The sequence below is a fragment of the Apteryx rowi genome, unplaced genomic scaffold (assembly GCF_003343035.1).
Source record: "Apteryx rowi isolate R43461 unplaced genomic scaffold, aptRow1 scaffold_423, whole genome shotgun sequence".
Classification (NCBI taxonomy): domain Eukaryota; kingdom Metazoa; phylum Chordata; class Aves; order Apterygiformes; family Apterygidae; genus Apteryx; species Apteryx rowi.
The window spans coordinates 211712-233810 of NW_020450676.1; the positions used below are offsets into that span (position 1 = coordinate 211712).

A 22099-nucleotide genomic window follows, 5' to 3' on the forward strand; every position below is an offset into this window, starting at 1 on the left:
CCGGGAGGGCCCGCGGGGGCCTGGAGCGGAGCCAGCGCCGGGACCCGCGCGCTGAAGTCGCGAAACAGCCTGACTTTACGCACACATGTATACGCTTACATGTGTGTATATGTATACCGCCTGCTCTATACATTACACATACACTCTCTCTATATATATCCTTCTTTTAATATCAAAGTGTGCAGATGCTGTTACACATGGGGGTGGCGCTTCCTTCAGGAGACTTTTGATACCAATAGATGCCTCATTCCTAGCTGGAAAAAGTAATAGTGTCAGCCTTCACCTCTTAAAATATGTGTAACCTGCAGTTTGCCACTGGTTTTTGCTGGTAGCTCTCTGGTTGTAGTTTCAGATGGTGCTGTAATAACTTGTTTTCCTGCAGCTGTTCGAGAAAAAAGGCCTTTCGGATTGCCAGGTCCTTCCTGCCCATTCTGGAGTGGCTCCCCAACTACCGGGTGAAGGAATGGCTGATCAGCGATATCATCTCCGGGGTCAGCACGGGGCTCGTGGCCACCCTGCAAGGTAAATCCCGGCACGGTGTCGCTGGGCGGCCGAGCGCGCTCCTCTCACAGTGTCTGCCGGCACTGTGGTGAAAGGCAGGTGGAATTACAAATCTGAGGCTTGTTATTCAATATCAGATATTACATACTATTTTGCAATACATAATTGATGAATTTGATTTACTCTTTTTCTGCTCAACTTGAAGACTTAAATTTCCTTTGGTATGATATTTGTCTGTGTTTAACACTTTCTCGAGCCTTTTGCTCAAAACTCATTTTAATATTTTAACTTTCACTTATATTGGGATGGATCAAATAAGTCATGTGGTATTATTTCTGTTTCCTGGTTGTCTGAGCCTATAGCTCTTCTGCAGCTGCGTACAAAAATCTAGTTATTCCCCCCAAATGAACGCAATTTTGATATCTACTTTCCTTTAAAATTTTGCCCATAAGGTCATTCAAATATCTGCAGAAAACAATGCTTAAGGAGGTAGTGGTGTAGTCATGTTTTAAAAATTGATGAAGTTGATGGATAGTTACAGTGCATGCCTTATAGTATTCAGCTTTCCTTATTTCTTTATTACATTTATTAGAAAAACATTCAGTAGATGAATAAATAGAAAAGTGGCAGAAATAATCATAAATTAGTGAAACTATCTTAGTTAAGAGAGGAAAGACTTAAAGGGGAGAACCATTCTTCTGCCTGAGGCAGCTGATATGGTCCACTTTCAAAGGCAAGACTAGCTGTAACCCTGGTGGGATCCAGTGTATTCATTTCTTTGGGTTGAACTTGCGCTATTTTCACAAATTTTCAGGACAGTGGGAGGTTAAGTTAGCTGTCTCAACTGCACATTTTCCCGTAATGGAAATTAAGTGCTTACACTAGGGGGCAAAGATTATAGAGATCCAACAAAGAAAGTAATTTGTCTCATTCCCAATTAGTTGTCCATGACAGAAGGGACAGCTTGTCCTCTGAAGGTATCTACCATTCTCCATCGACTTCAGAGGCACCAAATGCCCAAAAGAAGAGACACAGGATTTTCTAGGAACCACAGTATTGCCTGTGCTTCTGTTAAACCCTCCAGGCAAGATCCCATTTTGATAGTAATTATTTCTTAAATAGCCACAAATTTTCCCTACCGTCTGTTCCAGTGAAGTGCACTAGTAAGGCAAAGATTAGCAGAAAAGAAGTGTTACAAACTTCTGCCCCAGGCAGAGAGTGACCTGAGGAATAAAGATCCAGAGCGACTTGTCCACAGTCATGCAGGAAGCAGATGTCAGAGCTGGAAGATCTCTGCAGAAGGCAGTGCCTCAATCACAGGATTGCCTTTCCTTTTTAAAACTCACTGGGCTAGATGGGCCTTTGAGCTGGCCTAGAACAGCTGTTATGCTCTTACTGTAACTTCCTCATTTATATTTTTACAGAGGAAGCCTGATTTTCTCACAATAAGATTCCACTTGTAAAATGTATTTCTGAAGTGCACTGTCTGGTCTCACACCTCCCTGTGTATTCAAAAATACATGACAATCCTAATTAATGCAAATCTAATCTGTGTCCGATATGCATTTGCTGTAACTTTAAAAAATACATAATTCTGAAGTACCAAATCATATGAAAAACTGGCCAAAATGATTGCCAAAAAAGAGGTTTCTGGGATCTTGAAGTGTCCCTAACTACCAATAACTGTGTGTGTTGCTCTCAGTCCTCTCACGAGTTACAGTAGTGTGACCAGGACCTAGGTTATTTTGAGCTCTGGTAGCAGTTTGTTTCTTTGGAGGAGAATACTAGACTCTGCAGTGGTAGCTAACTGGGATACGATACTGAAGCTAACTCTTCTCTTTTTTTTTTTCCTTCATTTTTTGTTGGAGCTGACAGCTCGCTTGGTTATACAAAGGGAGAAGATGATAAGGGTCAAAACTTTCCAATTTGGGTGCTTTACTTTTGGCATTTAAGTTTATAAGCTGATACCTGAAAAAGTGGCCTGATTTGCCAAAGGGCTGAACATAGTGAAGCATATTCATAGTGCAATAATTTGACATCCCTGTTTGAAAATTCTGTTTATAACCATGACACTTTGCATATTCCTATTTTTTTTCTCAAAGGTCAGACCATTCATTTTTGCAACAAAGTTCCCCTGCCTGAACTTCACATTAGTGCCTGTTTTGTGCTACTTATACAAACGTAGAAATATCTTTCCATACTTACACATCCAGCTACTGGTGTGAGATATGCAATTTTTACAGACACTAGTACTCACATATGTGCCTGAAACTGAATTACAGATGCAAAATGCATTCTAAATTGTATCTGGATAAGGCATAAATCTGTCTGAAAGTCTAACCCTATTTTAGACAAGATACTAGTCTACTGAGAGATTTTAAATGGGAAATTGTGATGATGTATCATTTCAGGTTTGGCATACGCTCTGCTGGTTGCAGTTCCTGTTGGATATGGTCTCTATTCTGCCTTTTTTCCTATCCTGACATACTTTTTCCTGGGAACATCAAGGCACATCTCAGTTGGTAACTGCATGTGTTCAAGTTACAGTGAATTATCTTTTACAAAGTGCTAATCCTTACTGTGAACATTCATATTTCATATAAGATAGGTACTTTCTGAACCATATCGGTTGTACTGAATATTAATATTGGTGGGTTTGGGGGACTTAAGACTTACTTCTTCTCTGTACAGGCAACTGTTCATCATAGCTATCTTCAGTTGTGCCCACGCATGCCCTTTGCTTGCATTTATGCTGAAGTTTAAATTTTGTCTTTGGCTATGCTCTTTGCAAGAAATTACAAGATCAAGGCCACACTAGGCAGTATGAACAGACATTTTGTCTACCAGCTAAAGCTCAAGATGGCTAAAACAGAGCTCTTAGTCTTCTCCGCAAGCCTTCCTTGCTACATCCTTTTTGATCACTATGGACAATATCATCTTCTTGCTTGTCGCAGAGCCCCAGAACCGGTGTATCCGCTCCAGCCTCGCTCTAGGCCCTCACATCACGGCTATGGGTAAACCTTGTTGATTCTTTCTGAATACTTTCTCTAAAATATGGTTTTTTTTCCCCTGTCAGTTCTCACAGTTAAAATTCATGTTTAAGCTTTCATCATACACAACTTGGTCACTGAAATTTCTTTTTCTCCATTTTAACAAAATACAGTCTTGCTATCCAGATGTGAGCTCCCACCTCTACTTATGTTGACATCCCTACTTTAAATATTTTCAAACACTCCTTTTTATACTTTCTCTAATGCTCTTTTTATACTCATGAAGTGTTCTCTAAAATAACTGTAAAATTAACTTATCCTTCTTTAAAACATTTCATCACATTTTCCTTTTCTGCTTAATTATAGTCATAACCGCAATAAATGCAACTATGTCTAGGTTGCGCATTGCTGACATAATGATCTTTTACTCCCTGTCTATCTGTATCTTGACCAAGTATGGTTTCAGTCATCTTTAGCCCATGTAATACCATATTACTGCTGAAAGGGGCAGTCCTCCCCCTTGCTGTGTATTCCTGCCACCACCGCTGTGTTGGGATTCCTGGCCATGCAGCTGTGTGGTGATCTGCATCAGCTCATTCATTCAGCCGAAACCTAACCCTGAAAACAAAAAGAAAAAAAAAAGTTGCTTTCAGCTGGATCAGCCGTCTGCTTTGTCTCATTGCGGGCCACAGAACTGCTGGTGCTAACACAAGGGAGATGGTGGGAACACGTTGCCCCTTTTGGGCTTGGTACAGCCTTAAACTGACTTAAGCAAAGCATGAAACTGCACCCATATGTATATTGTAAGTTATTTAAGGAAGGAACTGTATCGCTGGGTCATGTTTGCAGTGCCTGTGGCTCCTAGCCCCCTAGTACTACAAATAATAATTCATGTGTCCCAGCCGAAATATTAAATGAATTTTGTAATTTAGACTTTACTTGTCTACTCTGATAAATGCTTCTTTTTTATGTGTAGTAAACTTGGATATGTTCTGTTTATCATTACAGGTCCCTTTCCTGTAGTCAGTTTGATGGTGGGATCTGTTGTATTGAGCATGGCCCCTGATGATAATTTTCTCATAGATGGCAGTAATGCTACAGGGGCTAACGGTACTGGGCCACTGATAGACACTGAATCCAGAGATGCCCAGAGAGTGCTGATAGCCAGTACCCTCACATTTCTGGTTGGAATTTTACAGGTAAAATAGTTGACTTGAAGACACGGGTTGATTTTGCTTTAATTTTAATGGGTGAAAATACAGCATGGAAATACCTACTAGGTATTTAGGTATATATATTAAAACACAAAAATGAAGGAAAGTTATCTCAAACTCTGAAGAGCTTGCAGGGGACTATTCTTTTCATCCTGGGCAGCATTTGTGGCAGCATGGCTGAGGGTCACAGTCAATAGAAGAATAACCCTATGACTGTAGAGCAGGAGACTTACACAAAACTAAGTGCTAATAGTACATATCCTGGAGCATCCTTTCACACAGTTCTTCAGGTCTCCTTTATTTCTCTGGATGACATGATATTAAGCTACACTAGGCTGCCATGGAGGAAGATGTCCTAAGACTCTGTGTCAACAAAGAGAAGAGAACAAGGCATAAGAAATCATCAGATAAAAAGTAGGTGCAAATTTGTACTATGGAAGGCAAAGATGGGCATCGGTGCTCAGAAGACAAGTTCTAACAAATGACACATAGATGTCATGTGGAGTGAGGTCAGTGGCATCTAAAATTTGTCCTTTGCCCACTTCTCTGTAAAAAGTTAGAACTAGATCGTCCCACTTTGCTGTGCACATTACTTCCCTTGAAACTGATTTGTCTCATGCAACGAGTCCATCTTTTGTTGAACAAAATGAGTTTCATTCTTTCAGACTCACTCATGGCCAGGTTGTCACAGTCTTGCTCATGACCATGAGCTTGTTCCATGGATAAAATCATTTAACTAACTCAGCCAAAGTTGGGTCAATGCAGGTACAGGTACCATGATCAGGCGTGATCAGTTTTCATGCTTTCCAGAGGCATGTTCATGGGAGTGAATGTGAACATTTTGCAGTTTCATTGCTATATCATTTTATTGTTTAGCAAGTTGTTATTCTTCATGATTTTTCCAGGTAGTATTTGGAGTCCTTCAGATTGGTTTCATTGTGAGGTACCTTGCAGATCCACTAGTTGGGGGATTCACAACTGCAGCTGCTTTTCAAGTGTTTGTGTCACAACTGAAAATAGTCCTAAATGTTTCAACTAAAAACTATAATGGTGTCCTTTCCATAATATATGTAAGTACGGCCTTCTAATTTGCTTTTATTTTATGCCAGAACTTTTTCATAATTGTTTATTATTTATCTTCTGCTTCCATTTCATGCAGGAATGATTCATATATATTGTGGTAAGTATAGGATATTCATTTAGGTCTTAGTCTCACTCTCATCAAGATCTGCAGGTTGTCATTTGTACCTGTGGAGCTCCAAGCAGCTGCTTTCTTCATTCCCCAGACCATGAAGGCTAATTGCAACGGTTAAGTCTTTTCCAGGCACAGCTGTATTCCATATAAAGTTTAAACATAATATCCAGCAAAACAATTTTTCTTCTCTAGGTTTTCACTTGTGGAGACTATTCCCTCCCATCCCCTTGCTTCTTGGTTTGTTGAGAAGGATGTTTCACCATTTCTTAACATTGTCAGATCATCTTCAAAGTTGACTGGTCCCAAGTCTCCTCTTTCTTAAACCAGCAGGTCATTCTGGTAAAGGGTAGCTTTATTCAATCCACACTGTAGCCATACTGGGGAATTTCTCAGGAAGGATGTGGATTCCCATCCTGGAGGCAGGTACCTGCTGGTTAGCTAAGGAGAGGCTAAATACTGCTGTCACAAGTCCATTTGTTGATTTTAGAGAAAATGATCAAATGAAGAACTGTCTTGGATGGATTACAGAAATACTGAATTCCTAGAGATTCTCGTATTACAGAGTAGTCTCCTTTCCCAGGGAAATTATTGAGTTTTGTCACTGACTTCAGCATGAAACTGTTTAGATTCATAGTATTTTAGATCTTCCATCATACTTCACATTAGGATAATAGATTTCTTCAAGAGGCTGTTCTAGACAAAGATGTCCTTACAGAACATGCCAGTTCAGGCAACCAGATTAGCTAGTCTCTTTATGCATGAAGAAGAACACATTAGACGTGTAGATCAGCAAAAATAGAATGAATTAACTACAAATAACAAGGTGAAATTCAGAAAAAATATCTGTGGAATATTTGAAAAAAAGTATTACGTCATGTGCCTTTTGGCATTAATGAAAATGCTTTTCCTTAGGCCATGGAAAATTAGATAAGACAAAGTACTGTCTAATAAACCTCTGATTGCAGACTTGGAACGGTGACGGACTAATTGATCCAGTAGGTTTTTCTATCTCTCTGGTTTTTATTTTCATTGAAGGGTGGTACAGCTAGTATAAAAGTATTTTTGAAAAGGAATTAAACGGTTCTGCCAGCTCCAGCAAGGCTCAGATTGGAGTGCTGACTTTTTAGGTTAAAGCTTAGAGTTTCTGCGTTCTAACAGGTGAGCCAAGCAAATGCGCCTGCAGATGTGCGTAGAGCAAAGAAATTGTGATTTCTGGCTCGCTCAACCAGTGATTTGCTGTGTCAGCTTCAGCAAATCTTGGACGCGCTTCAGAAGTGGTGTTTAGCAAACTGCAACACTAAGCGTCCAACATCAGGAGAACTCACAACCCCCCCACTGGGAACCTGTTGTTCCCTGGCACTGGGGAGCACTGGGATGGGTGATAACTAAATGCTGTAAGCAGTACAAGGGGCAAAAAAAGGCTTCAGGCTACCCACAGAGAAGCCTCTCACTTCGTGTTTCAGCAAGGTTTGTTTCTTTAGCTTAGAAAACAAAGCAGGTTAAGTACTTTATTTCAAAAACAGGGGAAGCAGGTCTTTTCAGGAAGGTGGTAGTGGTGCTGCTGCTGCCACCCTCCCCTTGCATTTCAGCTAACAGCCCAGTATTTGGGGAGCTAACCAGGATACCAGAAGTCTGTTTCCAGTCTCTTTTGCATCAGCTCATTCTGCCAAAGCTGCTTCACTTTGCACAGAATAATTAAATATTCATGGAGACAAAGAGCAAGGGAGAATTACCCTGATGGCTGGGAGAGGGACGGAGAAGTATCCATAGCTTTTCTCTGATCAGCCCTTCCTGTTTCCTCTGTACACTTAAAAGTGATACTTTTGTCATGTTTGTATAAATGCTACACAAATATAAATGTCTGTCGCATGCACTGTAGTTTGCAATAAACAATCGGACCAAGCAAGGGCATGGCAAGGGTAGATAAGGGAGCTGCCGGTTGTAGTCCAGTTGTGGGAGTCCTCCAGCCTATGACCAAACTAGTGGTGGGAGGGTTAATGTACCTGAGAGTGAGGTTGGGCGACCGCTTTTCTCAAGTACAGGGGTCTCCACAGCCTGAGGGGTCTGGGCTGGCGTGCTCATTCTCCGGGTGTGAGCAGAAATAGGGAAGACAAAATACACAGACTGGATGTGCTGGGCGTATGGTGAGCCAGAGACTTGCCCAGGGGTCTGCCAGCTGGCTTTTGGATCAAAAAATGAGCATCTCTGCTGCTATCTGCACAAAGCAAAGGAGTTATATATGTCTCCTTCCTTGCTCTAATAACAGATAGAGGTAAAGCACAGGTAGGGGGTGAGCCCTTGGTCCTTAGTATTAGTTTTCTAGAAATTGGGAAGCAGAAGCAATCTGTGCAGGCAATTCTCGCAGTTGTGCCTTTTAAGTTAAATTCACCATGAAATCCTTTCACTGAATCTGTAACAGCTTGGTGGGACATTAGACAGATTTAGGCTCCTCTGGGCCCGAGCAAAGGAGTGTGTAAGCCCTGGGCTCCTCCAAAACCCTGTGCATCTGTTTCTTCTTGAGAGCGTATTCACAGCCTTTAAGAGGACAAGGGTGTATTTTAAATTGTCATTTTTATTTTTCAGACTCTTGTTGAAATATTTGAAAGAATTGGTACCACCAACATTGCAGATCTTATTGCTGGACTCCTCACCATTTTTGTCTGCATGGTAGTTAAAGAAATAAATGATCGGTTCAAACACAAGATACCCATACCTATACCAATAGAAGTCATTGTGGTAAGATGAGAACTATAACAAAAGCTGATAACAGCTACAATAGATGGGGCTGGCTACAGGAAGACATGAGCATTTTTTCAATTTTAAAACTGTTGTTTTATTTGATTACAGACAATAATAGCCACTGGCATTTCATATGCTGCTGACTTGGAAAAAAAATACAATGCCGGCATTGTTAAGAGCATTCCTAGAGGGTGAGTGCCTTTGTATTTTGGGACATAGATCATTTTTTAATTGGCTAAAAATGACAGTGGTAAGATAAAAGACGTAAAAGAGAGATTGAGAGCTATAATCTGAGTTTAGGACTCAGAGCTGGAGTTTTCTGGAGTTTTACTCCTGGTTCTGTCACTGATGCTGTCTGATTATGTTGCCTAGCTTTTCTTTATCTGTAAAATGGGTTTAGGAGTACTTACGTGACTCAAAAAGTTCATTTGAGAATTAGTTGTTTCATGGTCACAAAGTAAATACATGACATAAAAACATAAAAAAATTAAAGGACTTTTAACAAGGAAAGTCTACTTCTGCATAGGTTTCATTTCTAAAAACAGGAGTTGTCCCACCATGGTCCATATTCATGCTGCCACTGTTATCCTAACCAATATTGTCCCTTACGTATTCACAGGCGCACGGATTTTGAGGATTACACTGGTAGAGACTTTCACTTGAAAGATTCAGAGCACTTCACAGTAGTAACCTTCACATTCCATTTGCTATTCAAGCCCTGATTAATTAAAATTTGTGGAAAACACAGTAGGGGATAAAAATGTTGTTGAGATCTACCAACAAAGTATGTTAACAATAGTATGAAGTGTCATTAATGTATTTATGTAATTCATCATACTATTGAATATATCCTTTATTCAGTGCTTCAAAAAATGTACTTCTTCACTTTGCTATCACAAGGCCAAATCTCAGTCACGCTGAGAACAACAGGAGCTTTGTTGCTGACTAATAGCATCAGGATTTGGGCTGCGGTGAGCTAGATAAGCATGTTCTGTATGTCAATGGGCTGTTTCCACCTTTTTATTAACTTGAAATATTATGCTTGAAATTATAAGCAACCTGTATGCCTCTGCCTCAAGCTCCTTGACAACTCTAGGAAGAAAAGAATTTGATCAAAGTTGATAATATTAATATATTTTCTAAATGCTAGATTTTTGCCTCCTGAACCTCCAGCTGTCGGCATGTTTTCCCAGATGATAGCAGCCTCATTTTCCATTGCTATCGTTGCTTACGCTATTGCAGTCTCTGTGGGGAAAGTATACGCAACCAAATATGACTATGCTATTGATGGAAACCAGGTATGTAAAACTGAAATAGTTTATGAACATAGAGAACATAGGTTCTGTTTGATGCTGACTTATGTAGCCAGATGAAACATCTATACAGATTTTTAAGACAAAATGTAAAATTGGACAGGAGAAATTCATTTAACTACTGCAAAAAAATAGATGTAATGGCCATATATTATCTGACAAATTTGCCACACAGAGATGGACAGACGTGCTCTCCCCTCAGTATGGGTCTTTCATCCGAATTAATTTTTTCATCCGAATTAATTTCTTTTGTACCACTTCAGTGACTGAGGTTGTTCTGAATGGGTCGTTAGAGCTAAACACTGTGTAGAGGAATTTTCAGGTGATACGAAGTTGACCTGGGCAGCTTTAGCAACCTGCTTTCCATTTCTATGCGTAAGGCATCTTCTGAGGTCAGCTGCTGGAGCGGGGCAGAAGGCAATGCCAAGCTCAGAAGCTGCTCCAGGCAGCTTTATTTAGGCTTAGTCTACATGCAGCATTTGTATCCACTCCACTTTTTCATTTAGGGTGTGATTTTTACTCCAATAACATTGAATTGTGCTTCTTGGTGTGACACCAGTTATATCAATATGAATATACATGTAACTGTATAGCTAAGTCCTGTAGTTTCACAAAAATAAATGCCTACCAGTATATGAACATACCTCAATAACTGTCTACATCAGGCAGTTGTATTGTTATAAACACCAGTTTCTAAAAGCCCGTAGCTGCAATGTTGTACAAGCGATGCACTGCAAAGCCCTTAGAGGATTCCCGCAGGTTTTCAGCGTCTGCTTGGCTGGTTCTGTGGCTTGCCACGGGCGTGGGAGAAAAATGTCCTACAGCTTCCTTGTCCCGCATCTCTCCTGATTTTGAACTGTGCCCTTTGAGCATTTAGGAAAATGCATTCACTACAATAAATAAATAAGCCAAGCACCTTGTTTAATGGGTCCTTCCATATTTTAGTGCTCATGAATTATGCCCAGGTTGTAAAGCTGGATTTTGGAAATACTGTTATGCAGTATGTAGCAGAATTATATTTCTGAATGTGCTCGTCACTTTATAATACACAAAGTTCATATCTGGTAACACTCTGGATTCAGGTTGCCTAAAATGCATTGACTTTCAGTTTAATAAGTCTGTATGAATAATGCGTATTCTTGAAAGTGCTATTTATGCTGTTCTTTTGCTGAATATGCTGTACTGCCAGCACTGATATGCTTCAAAGGTACTAATAAAATATTATAATAGTTGAATTACTGTCTATAAAAAGCAAAGTGCCTTCCTTCCAATACTAATGCTATGAACTTTACACATACCGACTGTTAAATACAGCCGTGAATGATGGGCAAATAGTTTACTTAAAGTAAACTGGAGCAGTTAAAATAAGATCATAAATGCAGGTAGTAAAATCATTTTGAAGGAGAGTCCAATCCCATTATCTGCCAGTGTTTATTTTGTCTTCATAGATTCATAGATGGTCAAGGCCTGGGCACACCAGAAACTATATTTCCGGCATTTTCTCCCAGAACACAGCTGTTATGCAGGAATAGGCACGAATTGTCTAGGTCTGTTCTGTTAAAGAGCACGACTTCAAAATCCTGCCCTTGTAATTAGAGCTAAATGAAAAGCAGAGTTTTTGGCTCACACTTTTGGCTCAGAGTTTTTGGTTCTTTTGGGGGAAGGGGAGTGAGAGTCAAAATCAAATGTTCAATTATATTTTTAAAAACTTGCAGTGGGTGGAAAGCTCCTGGGACTGTGTATCAGCTCAGTTAAAGCAGTGTTTCTGTCAATTATACGGGATTGCAGGCAGCTCCCAAAGGCCTCGTTTCCCGGACGTACTTCAGAGGAATGTCCCAGATCCCCGGGCATGCAGCTCCCAGGGTCCTTGTCACTTGAGCAGAAAAACCAGCCTCCGTAGGTGCCAGCAGCTGTGACCCTGGGGCAAATCCGTGAGAACGATGCTGGGGACTCAGCAGGAGTTCATTGGGATGTTCAGGCTGAAATACCTTTGGCTCAACAAACTAGAAGTTTTCAGTGAAACTGCATTTCTTTGGAAAGCTCCTGATTAGTTCAACTAATAGTAGAATGCCTTGCCTTAATGAAAGGCTCGACTAAACTCAGACCGTTGTACTGATTTAATAGTATTTGTTTAGCTGATGGTATTCAAGAGTTAAAATTATACCAGTCCCATGTGTTCATGCAATTATATCAGTGTAATTGGTAGAAAAGTTAGTTTTGATAACAGTGATGGAAATAAGCTATAAATACCTTTATACTGGTATGGATATGTCCACCTTGGTGAGAGTATACCAACTTAATTATATTGGCTTCTAAACAGATTTAGTTACATTGGCACAAGAAGAATGCATGTAAACATTAACACTTGTTACTCACCCAGACTCTTCTCAATAGTACAGTGCTACCTACTCGATAAACTACTGTAGAAATATATTGTCATTCTGCATTGCAAATTTGTCTTAACAAATCTTTATTTACAGCATCATCCAATTATCTTTCAGGAGTTTATTGCCTTTGGGATCAGCAACATTTTTTCAGGAGCCTTCTCTTGTTTTGTTGCAACTACTGCTCTTTCACGGACAGCAGTCCAAGAAAGTACTGGTGGAAAGACTCAGGTAATGACCTCTTCTTGCTAGTCCTGTGCACAGCTAAGTTTAAATTGCAGAGGGCACAATGGGCACGTTTCACGAAAGGATGAAAATTGTATTGCTGGAACGTGAAAATCCCTAGGTATCTCAGCAAGCTGCTTGTGCTCCTTTTTGTAGCTCTGCCAGAAGAGGGCAATAAAGTTTTACCTAGCACGAGTTACATTAGAGGTCAGCAGTCTTTCAGGTCTCATGCCCCAGAATTTCATTCCCAGTTACAGGACTGTGTTTGTCACAGTAGGAATTGAGTATGAGTGAGGAGATCCTCTCCCAGAAACCTATGAGACATTAAGCTCCCATGGGCTGGCCGGAGCAGCTCTGATGTGTGCCATTTGTTATCGGCCCACCTGCCATCTTTCTCCTATACTGTATGTTACCCATCTCCATTTCACAGTACTACAGCTTCACACTTATCTAACAGTGGAGATGTACAGGATGTCCTGCAGCCCCATTTCTGGCTGACACGCAGACCCTGCTCCTCTCACCTCTCCATGCAACTCTGCCTCCCGAGAGATGCTACCTCGCGGGCGGTTGTTTATGCTACCTGCTTAACTGAATTCACTCTGCGTAGCCAAAGCGTTTAATGATTGCCCATGTGTGCCTAAATGCACTGGCATTCTGGCAGGCCTCCTTGTTCCTCAAGAAGTGTAATGTGTAGCTTTTCTTTGTAAGCCTGGAAACGTAAGATAGAGTCTTTCTACGCTCAGCTCCTCTAAACACCGTGTCCTTTGCAGGTGGCGGGGATAATCTCAGCTGGGATTGTTCTGATTGCCATTGTTGCCCTGGGGAAACTGCTAGAGCCCTTGCAAAAGGTACCGTACTTCTGCCTTGCAGCACAGCCACCAGCACCTGTCACATCCAAATGCTCGGCTTTTGTGGACCGGACTGATAGACCCATTTGAACTATGATGATTGATACCAGAGGAAGCTCTGATTTATCATGTACAATGTTGTACACTTTGCAAACAGAAAACTGACAGAAGATTAAAATATCTGAAAATGCGTTTTTTTGTTCTGAATAACACTTTTTTACCATTTTTGTTCACAGTCTGTGTTGGCAGCTGTAGTCATAGCCAACTTGAAAGGGATGTTCATGCAGGTGTTTGATGTTCCTCGTCTGTGGAGACAGAATAAAGTGGATGCTGTAAGTCATCTTTTTTCTTTGCTCCCTTAATGTTTTTGTCTGTGCTTTTTTTTTGCCTTTTAATGCCATCCAGGTTTCTCTTAACTATCACATAAAGTTTTGTAGTCCTGAGTTCAGATTTGCTAATGCAAATCGGTTTTATTTGCATCCTCAAAATAGAAGTGCCATGAAGCTAGTTAAAATTCCCTATTTTAGAGTTTTATGTAGTATTCTCCTTATCATCTTTATTCCCTCTATTCTGTCATAAGGACACTAGTGAGGGTATTATCCCTGCTCAGTGTCCTTCATAGCAATTAATACAGTTTACAGAAATCTTGCGTTGAGATGCCTTGAAAATCAGAATAAAGACAGCCTGTGGTCACCTTTAGCATTCTGCTCTGATCTTCTGCACAGTTTAAAATGGCCAGAAAAGCTGACCTTTTCTTAATTCCTACATTTATATTTATGTCATTATCTCATTAGCATTCTATTTGCCTGGATAATCTCAGGTAGTCCTCACAAAATACATTTTCTTGCTGTAGCAAGACTAATCCATGCTAGAATGTGTGCCTAAGAGCACTTGGCATGTTAAGGGATGTATGAACAGGCTGTTCTTATCAACCACTATAACCTCACCTCAGGGAACTTGCTCACATCTCCCACCAGGACTTCTGTGCAACAGCCCCTCAGCATGGCTCTTTGGACAGGAAAAGAATGCATGGAAAGTATCTTCAACATGCAATCCTTACTGCACACAGGTTTTGTAGTGTGTGTCTCTGGGCAGTACGTGTTTTAAGTAAATTTGAATTTTTTTAGTCAATCCTTCAGTAGTCCGCTTCATAGGTAAAAGATCCCACCAACCTCAGCCTTTTGAATGACTGGGTCCGCTGGGTGCTCTGCCTGGGCAGTGACGTAAGGAGGAACTGAGGAACCCACTTCAACCGTTCTGCCTGAATATTCAATAGAGGCTTTACAAAATGCCATCAACCTGTTCATATGAAATACCTCTCTTTGGTACAGTTGTGATTTCTTGGCATCACTGAGTAGCCCTCTTCCCTCCATATGTGTCCTGTAGGAGGGCCATCTTACAGTATGTTACATCTCGGGGAGAATAAATTGCTTCAAATTTCTAAAGTAAGATTAACAAAAACTACTACTATCAATCAGGAAAAAAAGAAAATGCAACGGTTAACTTCATCCTCTTAAATTTCACCAAGGTAACTAGATCCTGGAAGAATGTCCCTCTGTTTAAAAAAAAAAAAAAAGAGAGAGAGAGAGATTTTTTTTTTCCTAAAAGTCAATATTTTTAGTAAGATGACAATGGACAGAAGTAGCTTGGAAGGGGGAGAAGACTTTCATATGGAAGTCAGTAAATTGCCAGTGTGCTGTGGTCATCTTCAAAGTTAAGTTCTGATGCTCCTCTTATTGTCTGGTCTAGTGATTCTTTACAGTGACCACAGCTGCATTTTATAGTTAAGAGACTTTACATTTGTTATTTCTTCTCCAGATGATCTGGGTTTTTACATGTGTAGCATCCATCATTTTGGGACTTGATTTGGGATTACTTGCCGGCCTTTTGTTTGGATTGCTGACAGTCGTGCTGAGAGTTCAGTTGTAAGTAACACAGGATCAGAAATATTTGTCAATGTTATACTATGAAAAAGTAAGACAATACACTGAAAAGCAAGATGATTTGTGGCAGAAAATATGGTTGGATTGACAAGGGTTTTGAAGTGGGAAAAAAATCTGTTCTTTAGAACAAAACATTGTTTCTGTGCTATCACTTAATTACACGGACATAAGAGAGGCTGCATTATTTTGCCAGTATCTGTTCTATATCATACTCGGTATACTTGGCCATATATTATTTATGCACTCATGTAGCTGCTCAGTTCTGAAAAGGGATAAAACATTGCAGATCAAACATAAAAAGATGTATGAATTCTGTAGTGAATTGGTCACTAAAGTAACTCTTAGCATGTCATTATAATATGGTATGTCTGCACATGCCAATAACCTTTTCCCTCATTGTTTGTATCAGACTGAGCATGTGTCTGTGGAAGAAAAGGAAGAGGAAGCATGAAAACAGGACAAAATTTTGTATTTGTGGTCTATTTCTTGCTCTTCTAATAACGTGTGGGAGCTGAATGGTGAGGAAAGGTGGCTTTGCAGAATCTTATTTGGCTGTCTCGTAACATTTTGTTGGCCTTTTCTCTGAAAATACAGCATAACACCTTTCCTTCAGCCTGAAGCCCAGAAAGTACAGCTGCGATCAGTACCAAAGCATAGTTGCACTGTCAGCAAATGTGTAAAAATTGAGCCTTCCAAAACATGTTACATAAGATTAGATTATAAAAAATGGAATTCTAACAGTCTCAAAAACAATTCACAAATTCAACTCAGATTTGTGAAATCAAGCTTAAAAAAAGGGAGGTAAGGTTTTACAAACTTCAGAACAATCTGCTTCACCTGTTAAAAGTATATTTGGAGACAAAAAAATATTTTGGTTTTGTTAGTGACCCAAATCCAAAGAAAAAGGGTTGAACAAAAAGTTTTAATTAATCTGACAACAATGTAAATAATTTGTTTCAGCTGATTTAAAATGAAAAAAGTGATCAATTTCTTTCCAAGTCAAAAGCTGTTTTTTCATTTGATCCAAAATGAGGTTCTTTTAACTTACTTTTCTGGTTTGGGAAACAAATAGAACAAGTTAGTCATCTAGCTCTACTCAAAAATGATGAGGTCAATAGGCTGAGACCAAAGTACATATTGTCTTTAACAAGGACCTTCCACTACAGATCAGAAAAAGACCTTTGCGTAGTGACACAAAACAAAAATATAGCACTTTCCTGATGGCGTGACTGGTTGGGTAGAAGAGAACAGACTCTAAGAGTCTGTGATAGTTTGTATGCAACAATCCTCTCATTCTGTGAATGCCTAAGTATGATATTTTCCTTCACCGTCTTTTCTTTTCATTTCCATTAGTCCCTCCTGGGGTGGCTTTGGGAACATTCCTGGCACAGATATCTACAAGAAAGTCAAGGAATACAAAAATGTAAGTCATTGCTGAGCTGTTTCCCTTCAGTCTACAAGCCACTGTAAAAGAAAGTTGTGCTTTGCAGATTGGGGACAGCTTCAATTTGGAAGTGGAGTGCGTGAAGATAACAGGTTTCCGCATTAAATGCTTCATCTCGATCCAGATGGTTGGTCCATATTGCATGCTGTGGTAGTAAGCTTCTAAAAACTGCATCAGCTGAACTATCAGCAAAGCTAGCCTACAATCCATCTCATTTCTGTGAATTAGATACCTACCTAGATTCTTCTCAGTGACTGAACTGTTTCTTATTATCCAAAATATGGGTGATGTTCCTTGACCTTATATTCTTTGACAACAGGTTATAGAACCAGAAGGAGTGAAAATTCTCAGGTTTTCAAGTCCAATTTTTTATGCTAACATTGACGGACTGAAAAGCAGCCTCAAGTCCACAGTAAGTGATATATGATGGTTTTGGATGCTACTTGACTGGCTTTGGGATTTCCTTGGAATTTTATCTAGGTAAAACTAAATCATTTGATGTCTTGATCTTTTTTCTGTAGGTGGGATTTGATGCAGTTAAGGTTTATAATAAGAGACTTAAAGCACTGAGAAAGATACAAAAGCTAATCAAGAAGGGGAAACTAAAAGCTACTAAGGTAAAATTATTTTTTTCTTTCTTTTCTTTCTCAAAGGATTACTGTTAGAGCTTATTACTTTAGTCTTAATTATGAGCTCCTCTGTGCTGATCTTTAAAATAGAGATGAAAGGTGTGACTGATTACTATTGTCAGAAGTATGGGACCTGCAGGAGACTTGGCAGAACTGTACCCCTATTGCCAAAGACCCAACAGGCAGCTGTGACAGCTGTAGTGCTAACTGCAGTAGAAACAACAGGTTCCCTGATCTTACTTCTAACCCTTACCACCTCAGATTGCCTCTGTGCAGTGAAAGTGCTGGCTCTTTCATATGTCTATGCTCCTCTTACCCAGCTTCCTATGCACAGTTGGGCTGTCCCTGTTGGTTGGCAGACGTAGCCTTCCACATCCTCTTTAAAGGAAGCAGCATGTGTTTCTCTGAGTATGGAATGTACATTTCTATAGTTAAAAGCTTATAGGAGTGGCCAGGGACAGGTGACCTATTAAATCTCCAGAGCTGGAAGCTGGGAATGGGCATAATGTTGTCAGAGTTCTCAGTGCAGGATGCAACATTTTTGTTTACATTCCACCTTAGGATGGAGTTAAATGCTTAGTTATGTGACAATCCAACTTCTAACCCAGTGATTTTGCTGCATTATCATGTATAGTACATCCAATTCAAAGGTGAAAATATCAGTCTTCAACAGAAACAAAACTTTTGAGGGAGGGAGTAGCTCTGAGATACTTGTTTTTCTGGATAGTGGCCTTTTTGTAGAAAGATGTTCTTCTAATAAAAAATAGGAAGAAAGAAAATACACGGTGTAGAGGAGAAGGAGCTAGTTATTTGCTCTGTCTTGTTTTTCTTTAAATTCTTGGATGCAGTATCAGTCTCATTCATTCCTAAAACAGAAGTTATCAGTGCGAAGTGTCACCTATAATTCCAAAACTATCTCCACGATTGAATGATATATTCCATATATTATCTGCTCTATTAGAATGGCATCATCAGTGAGCCTGGTATTAATAATGAAGCTTTTGAGCCTGACGAGGAACCTGAAGACAATGAAGATCTTCAAGTTCCCACCAAAGAAGTAGAGATCCAGGTGGACTGGAATTCAGAACTCCCAGTCAAAGTAAATGTCCCAAAGGTGCCCATCCACAGTCTCATTTTTGATTTTGGAGCAGTGTCCTTCTTGGATATTGTAGCTGTGAGATCAATAAGAACGGTAAGGGCCTTTTTTCAGTGTTCTGTAAAAATGAATCTAGTCAATGGTTTGTAAATCAAGAGCTGTAGGCTGAAGATAATTTCTGAGTTTATTAAAGTTTGTTGTTGAAAACTACCTTTAAAACTTGTAGCATCAGGTAGGATATCAGTTTGTGCATATCTTAGGGGAAAAGAACAAGATTATGTTAAAAGAACATTATTAAGGTTGCACAGTAAAGTACGCTAAAATCAGAACTGCAGAATGTGGTCCACTTGTATGCATGTATTATGAAAGATTTTAGTTACGTATTTTCTTTCAACATGCCTCCTGCCCTTAATCTGGGCATAGGATGGTGCTTACTCAACAAAGAACAGTGTTTTGTCTTTCCTCCATTTTTCGGTCTTTAGCTCTAAGATTTATTTATTCTATATTATTTAAATTATGATGTGAAGGAAGAATGATTCATTTCTTTATAGGATTTTCTATGGCTAGTATCCGAGTCCTTCATCAACATTACTTAATTCATCTTCAAACATCACTCTGAGGTAATGAAGTGATAATATTCCCAGTTTAGGGAGAGGGAAATGAGGTGAAGAGATTAAGGCCTAGATAAGGCCACACTGTCTTTGGTGCCCAATTACATGCATGTAGACCTGATTGTTCAGTCTTTAACCTTTTATGATACTTTATATGTTCAGATTACTGCTTTCACTGACTTCAAACTGCAGTTGGGATTGCCTGGCCTATCTGTGAACCAGATCATAGATTATCAAGATTCTAGATTACTAAGAAACAGAAGAGGATGCAATTAGCAATCATCTCTGAAAATGCTGTTTTATGAGACTTGCCTGCCATCAGGGAACCAGGGGCAGAATCCAGTTTCCCAGGACAGTTTTTAACTAGCTAAAATACAAGAATGCTGTCTGACCTGCTTTAGCCCTCTGCCTAATTTCGATTCGGTTCTGACTTCTGAGACAGATGAGACAGGGGTTGCACAGACATGATTCTTTTCATATGCAACTTTTTCATCCAGGAACAGGTCCACCTGGTGCACTGCATGAGGGAAAGTCTGTGTAAAAAAAATTGCATGTGCTAATTAAAGATTGTCTCAAGCCACACATATATGGGGGAAGATTAAGATTGCTCTTGAAGAGACATGATTATTCTATGAGAATAGAATGAGAACCTTAATAGACAGCAATGGTGTATGTGTAAAATATATAGGTCCATTTACATTGGCCACTTCAGAGACTGGTACTTAACTAATGGATATTTAAGTACAGCAAAATATAGCAGTTCTTTTTTTGGTGTGAATAATCAAAACATACAATTTGGAATGAAAACAGTCAGAAACAAATGAGAAGTGTGTGTGGTGTACATATATATATAAAGAGAGAGAGATTATATGTCTGTATGTCGATGGCATATATAGACATATATATATATGCATGTATAGTCCTTACAAACATTTTTATCTCCTCATTGTAAACTTTTCCTTTTTTTTAGATAATTAGAGAGTTTGAGAGAATTGATGTAAGAGTATACTTTGCTTCATATCAAGGTAAATATCCAGATACTTCTATTATGATTCATACAAAGGATAAAATGAAGACAAGAAGGATCTCTAGATGTGTTTGTGAAGGCATTTGTTCCAATAAAAATGTGAATAACCACACTGGTAAACATGGTGTGCTGTGGTGGGATATAAAGACTGCTGGGGTTTGAAGAAACATGAAAGTAAAGGTCAAGACAAAGCTATGACTAATTGATTGATTTGATTGTACATCTGATTTCTGGTAGTTGCAACCATGTATTTTGACATTTATTCCCCAAATTACTCCAAATTGATTCAAGCCGACGTCTTCTTTTTATTCAGACAACCTTATTTCACAACTGGAACAGAGCACCTTCTTTGATGATATTGTCAGAAAAGACATGTTCTTCTTGACTGTCCATGATGCTGTGCTCTACATAAGGAATCAAATGATGTACAGTGACAACCAGGATCCTATATTTGAGAAGGTGAGGATATCCAGCAGTGTTTGTTTCCCTTCCTTCTGTCATCTACAAGTTATTCTTGCAATTTCTGTTACACATTTGAAAACTAGGCCTAGAGTTGTAGTACAAAAAAATGTAAGAAAGAGTCTTACAAATTGGACAGCTTCTGTAGTACAGGAATATTATACTAGTTCAAAGGAAGGGTCTGTCAGCCCTAGGATCTTGTTAGTGGAAAGAACTCAAGTAACAGGCCATATGGAGAATGCTTCATCTGAAGACACATTTTCTAATTTCTGACAGCTGGCACCTTCCTCAGCTGGAGGTTGCATTTGGACCATTATATTTAATGGTCACAGATGGAGTTCTCTTCAGCGTGTCTGTCATGTTCCTTTTGGAACCCATTTACACGTTTTTGCTTGACACCACCCTGTGGAGATGAGTTCTGTAAGTCTATCTATGCTATGTGAGAAATATTTCCTTCTGCTTAAGCCTGTTGCCTGATAAGTTCATTGGATTTCTGTATTATTAGCTGCAGTTACTATTCATTCCCTGTTCCCTTTCTCCAAACTATTAATGATTTTATATACCTCTCTGATATGCACCTTTCAGTTACCTGTTTTCAGAGCTGAAGAGTCCCATTCTACTTGGTGTGATTGTGCATTGCAGCCATTCCACACTAGTGTTCAGTCCTGCTGGCCTCCTCCGTGCATTTTTTAGTTCTCTGTTTTCTGAGATAACCAGAACATTCTGCAGTGTTAAAGATGTGGGCACACCATTCGTTTGGAAAATGGCTTTTTAATGTTCTCCACTCTTTTCACCACAACTTCCTGCCTAGTAATCCCTATTATAATATTATGAATAAATAACTAATATTATGGATAAATAACTTGGGTGGGACCCTTTTTTTTTTTTTTTTGATAATTTTTGCTTACTACCCAGGATCTAGAAGTTTGATGCTGCAGTATAGCAGAGATTATCATTTTGATAAAGCCATATAGCAGTTTAAATACAGATGCTTTTATTATTTTTACAAAGCCATAACTATAGTCATGAGGAGAGGCAAGGCTTTTCGATACCTCAAGTTCCTCCCAGCTGATCTAAAGCAACAGTGTTCTTAAGGAACAGTAAACAACAGACCCCTTTGAGTTGTGGGAGTTATATTAAGGTACCTCAAAGCAATACGTGAACTTCAGTAATACTGACAGCGTGTTTCCTAATTTCTTTCTGTCAAGATTTCACTCATGCAGGAGTCTAAAGAACCAATAGAATTCACAGAAACAAGCCAGCCTGACGATGAACTTGATGTTCAGGAAGAGGTATGCACTTTAGAACTGAATTTATCTATTATCTAAAGAATACTGTTGTTTTTATTCCTTCGCCTGTAGCACTGAGCTCTCCTCTTATAGTATGTTGGATGAACTGAGCCCACAGCTGTTTCCTTCTCAACACATAAATACTCTCCCTGGGCACCTGGATGTCAGTGCTTAGTGGAAGAAGTAATTTTT

General features: G+C 39.4%; 1 protein-coding gene across 1 annotated transcript in view; it reads left to right on the plus strand.

Annotated features, from left to right (window-relative positions):
• SLC26A4 (solute carrier family 26 member 4) overlaps positions 1-22099 on the plus strand; it is a gene marked incomplete at its 5' end in the record, with an annotated part of 29867 nt that overhangs the window by 2317 nt on the left and 5451 nt on the right. The window contains 18 exons of the mRNA XM_026076042.1: positions 377-522; positions 2913-3023; positions 4500-4690; positions 5611-5775; positions 8484-8636; positions 8748-8830; positions 9790-9937; positions 12454-12567; positions 13332-13409; positions 13646-13741; positions 15228-15334; positions 16706-16775; positions 17116-17208; positions 17318-17413; positions 18387-18617; positions 20103-20157; positions 20473-20618; positions 21827-21910. Of these exons, the coding sequence (XP_025931827.1) occupies positions 377-522; positions 2913-3023; positions 4500-4690; positions 5611-5775; positions 8484-8636; positions 8748-8830; positions 9790-9937; positions 12454-12567; positions 13332-13409; positions 13646-13741; positions 15228-15334; positions 16706-16775; positions 17116-17208; positions 17318-17413; positions 18387-18617; positions 20103-20157; positions 20473-20618; positions 21827-21910 (2167 nt within the window). The remainder of the gene's footprint in view (positions 1-376; positions 523-2912; positions 3024-4499; positions 4691-5610; positions 5776-8483; positions 8637-8747; positions 8831-9789; positions 9938-12453; positions 12568-13331; positions 13410-13645; positions 13742-15227; positions 15335-16705; positions 16776-17115; positions 17209-17317; positions 17414-18386; positions 18618-20102; positions 20158-20472; positions 20619-21826; positions 21911-22099) is intronic.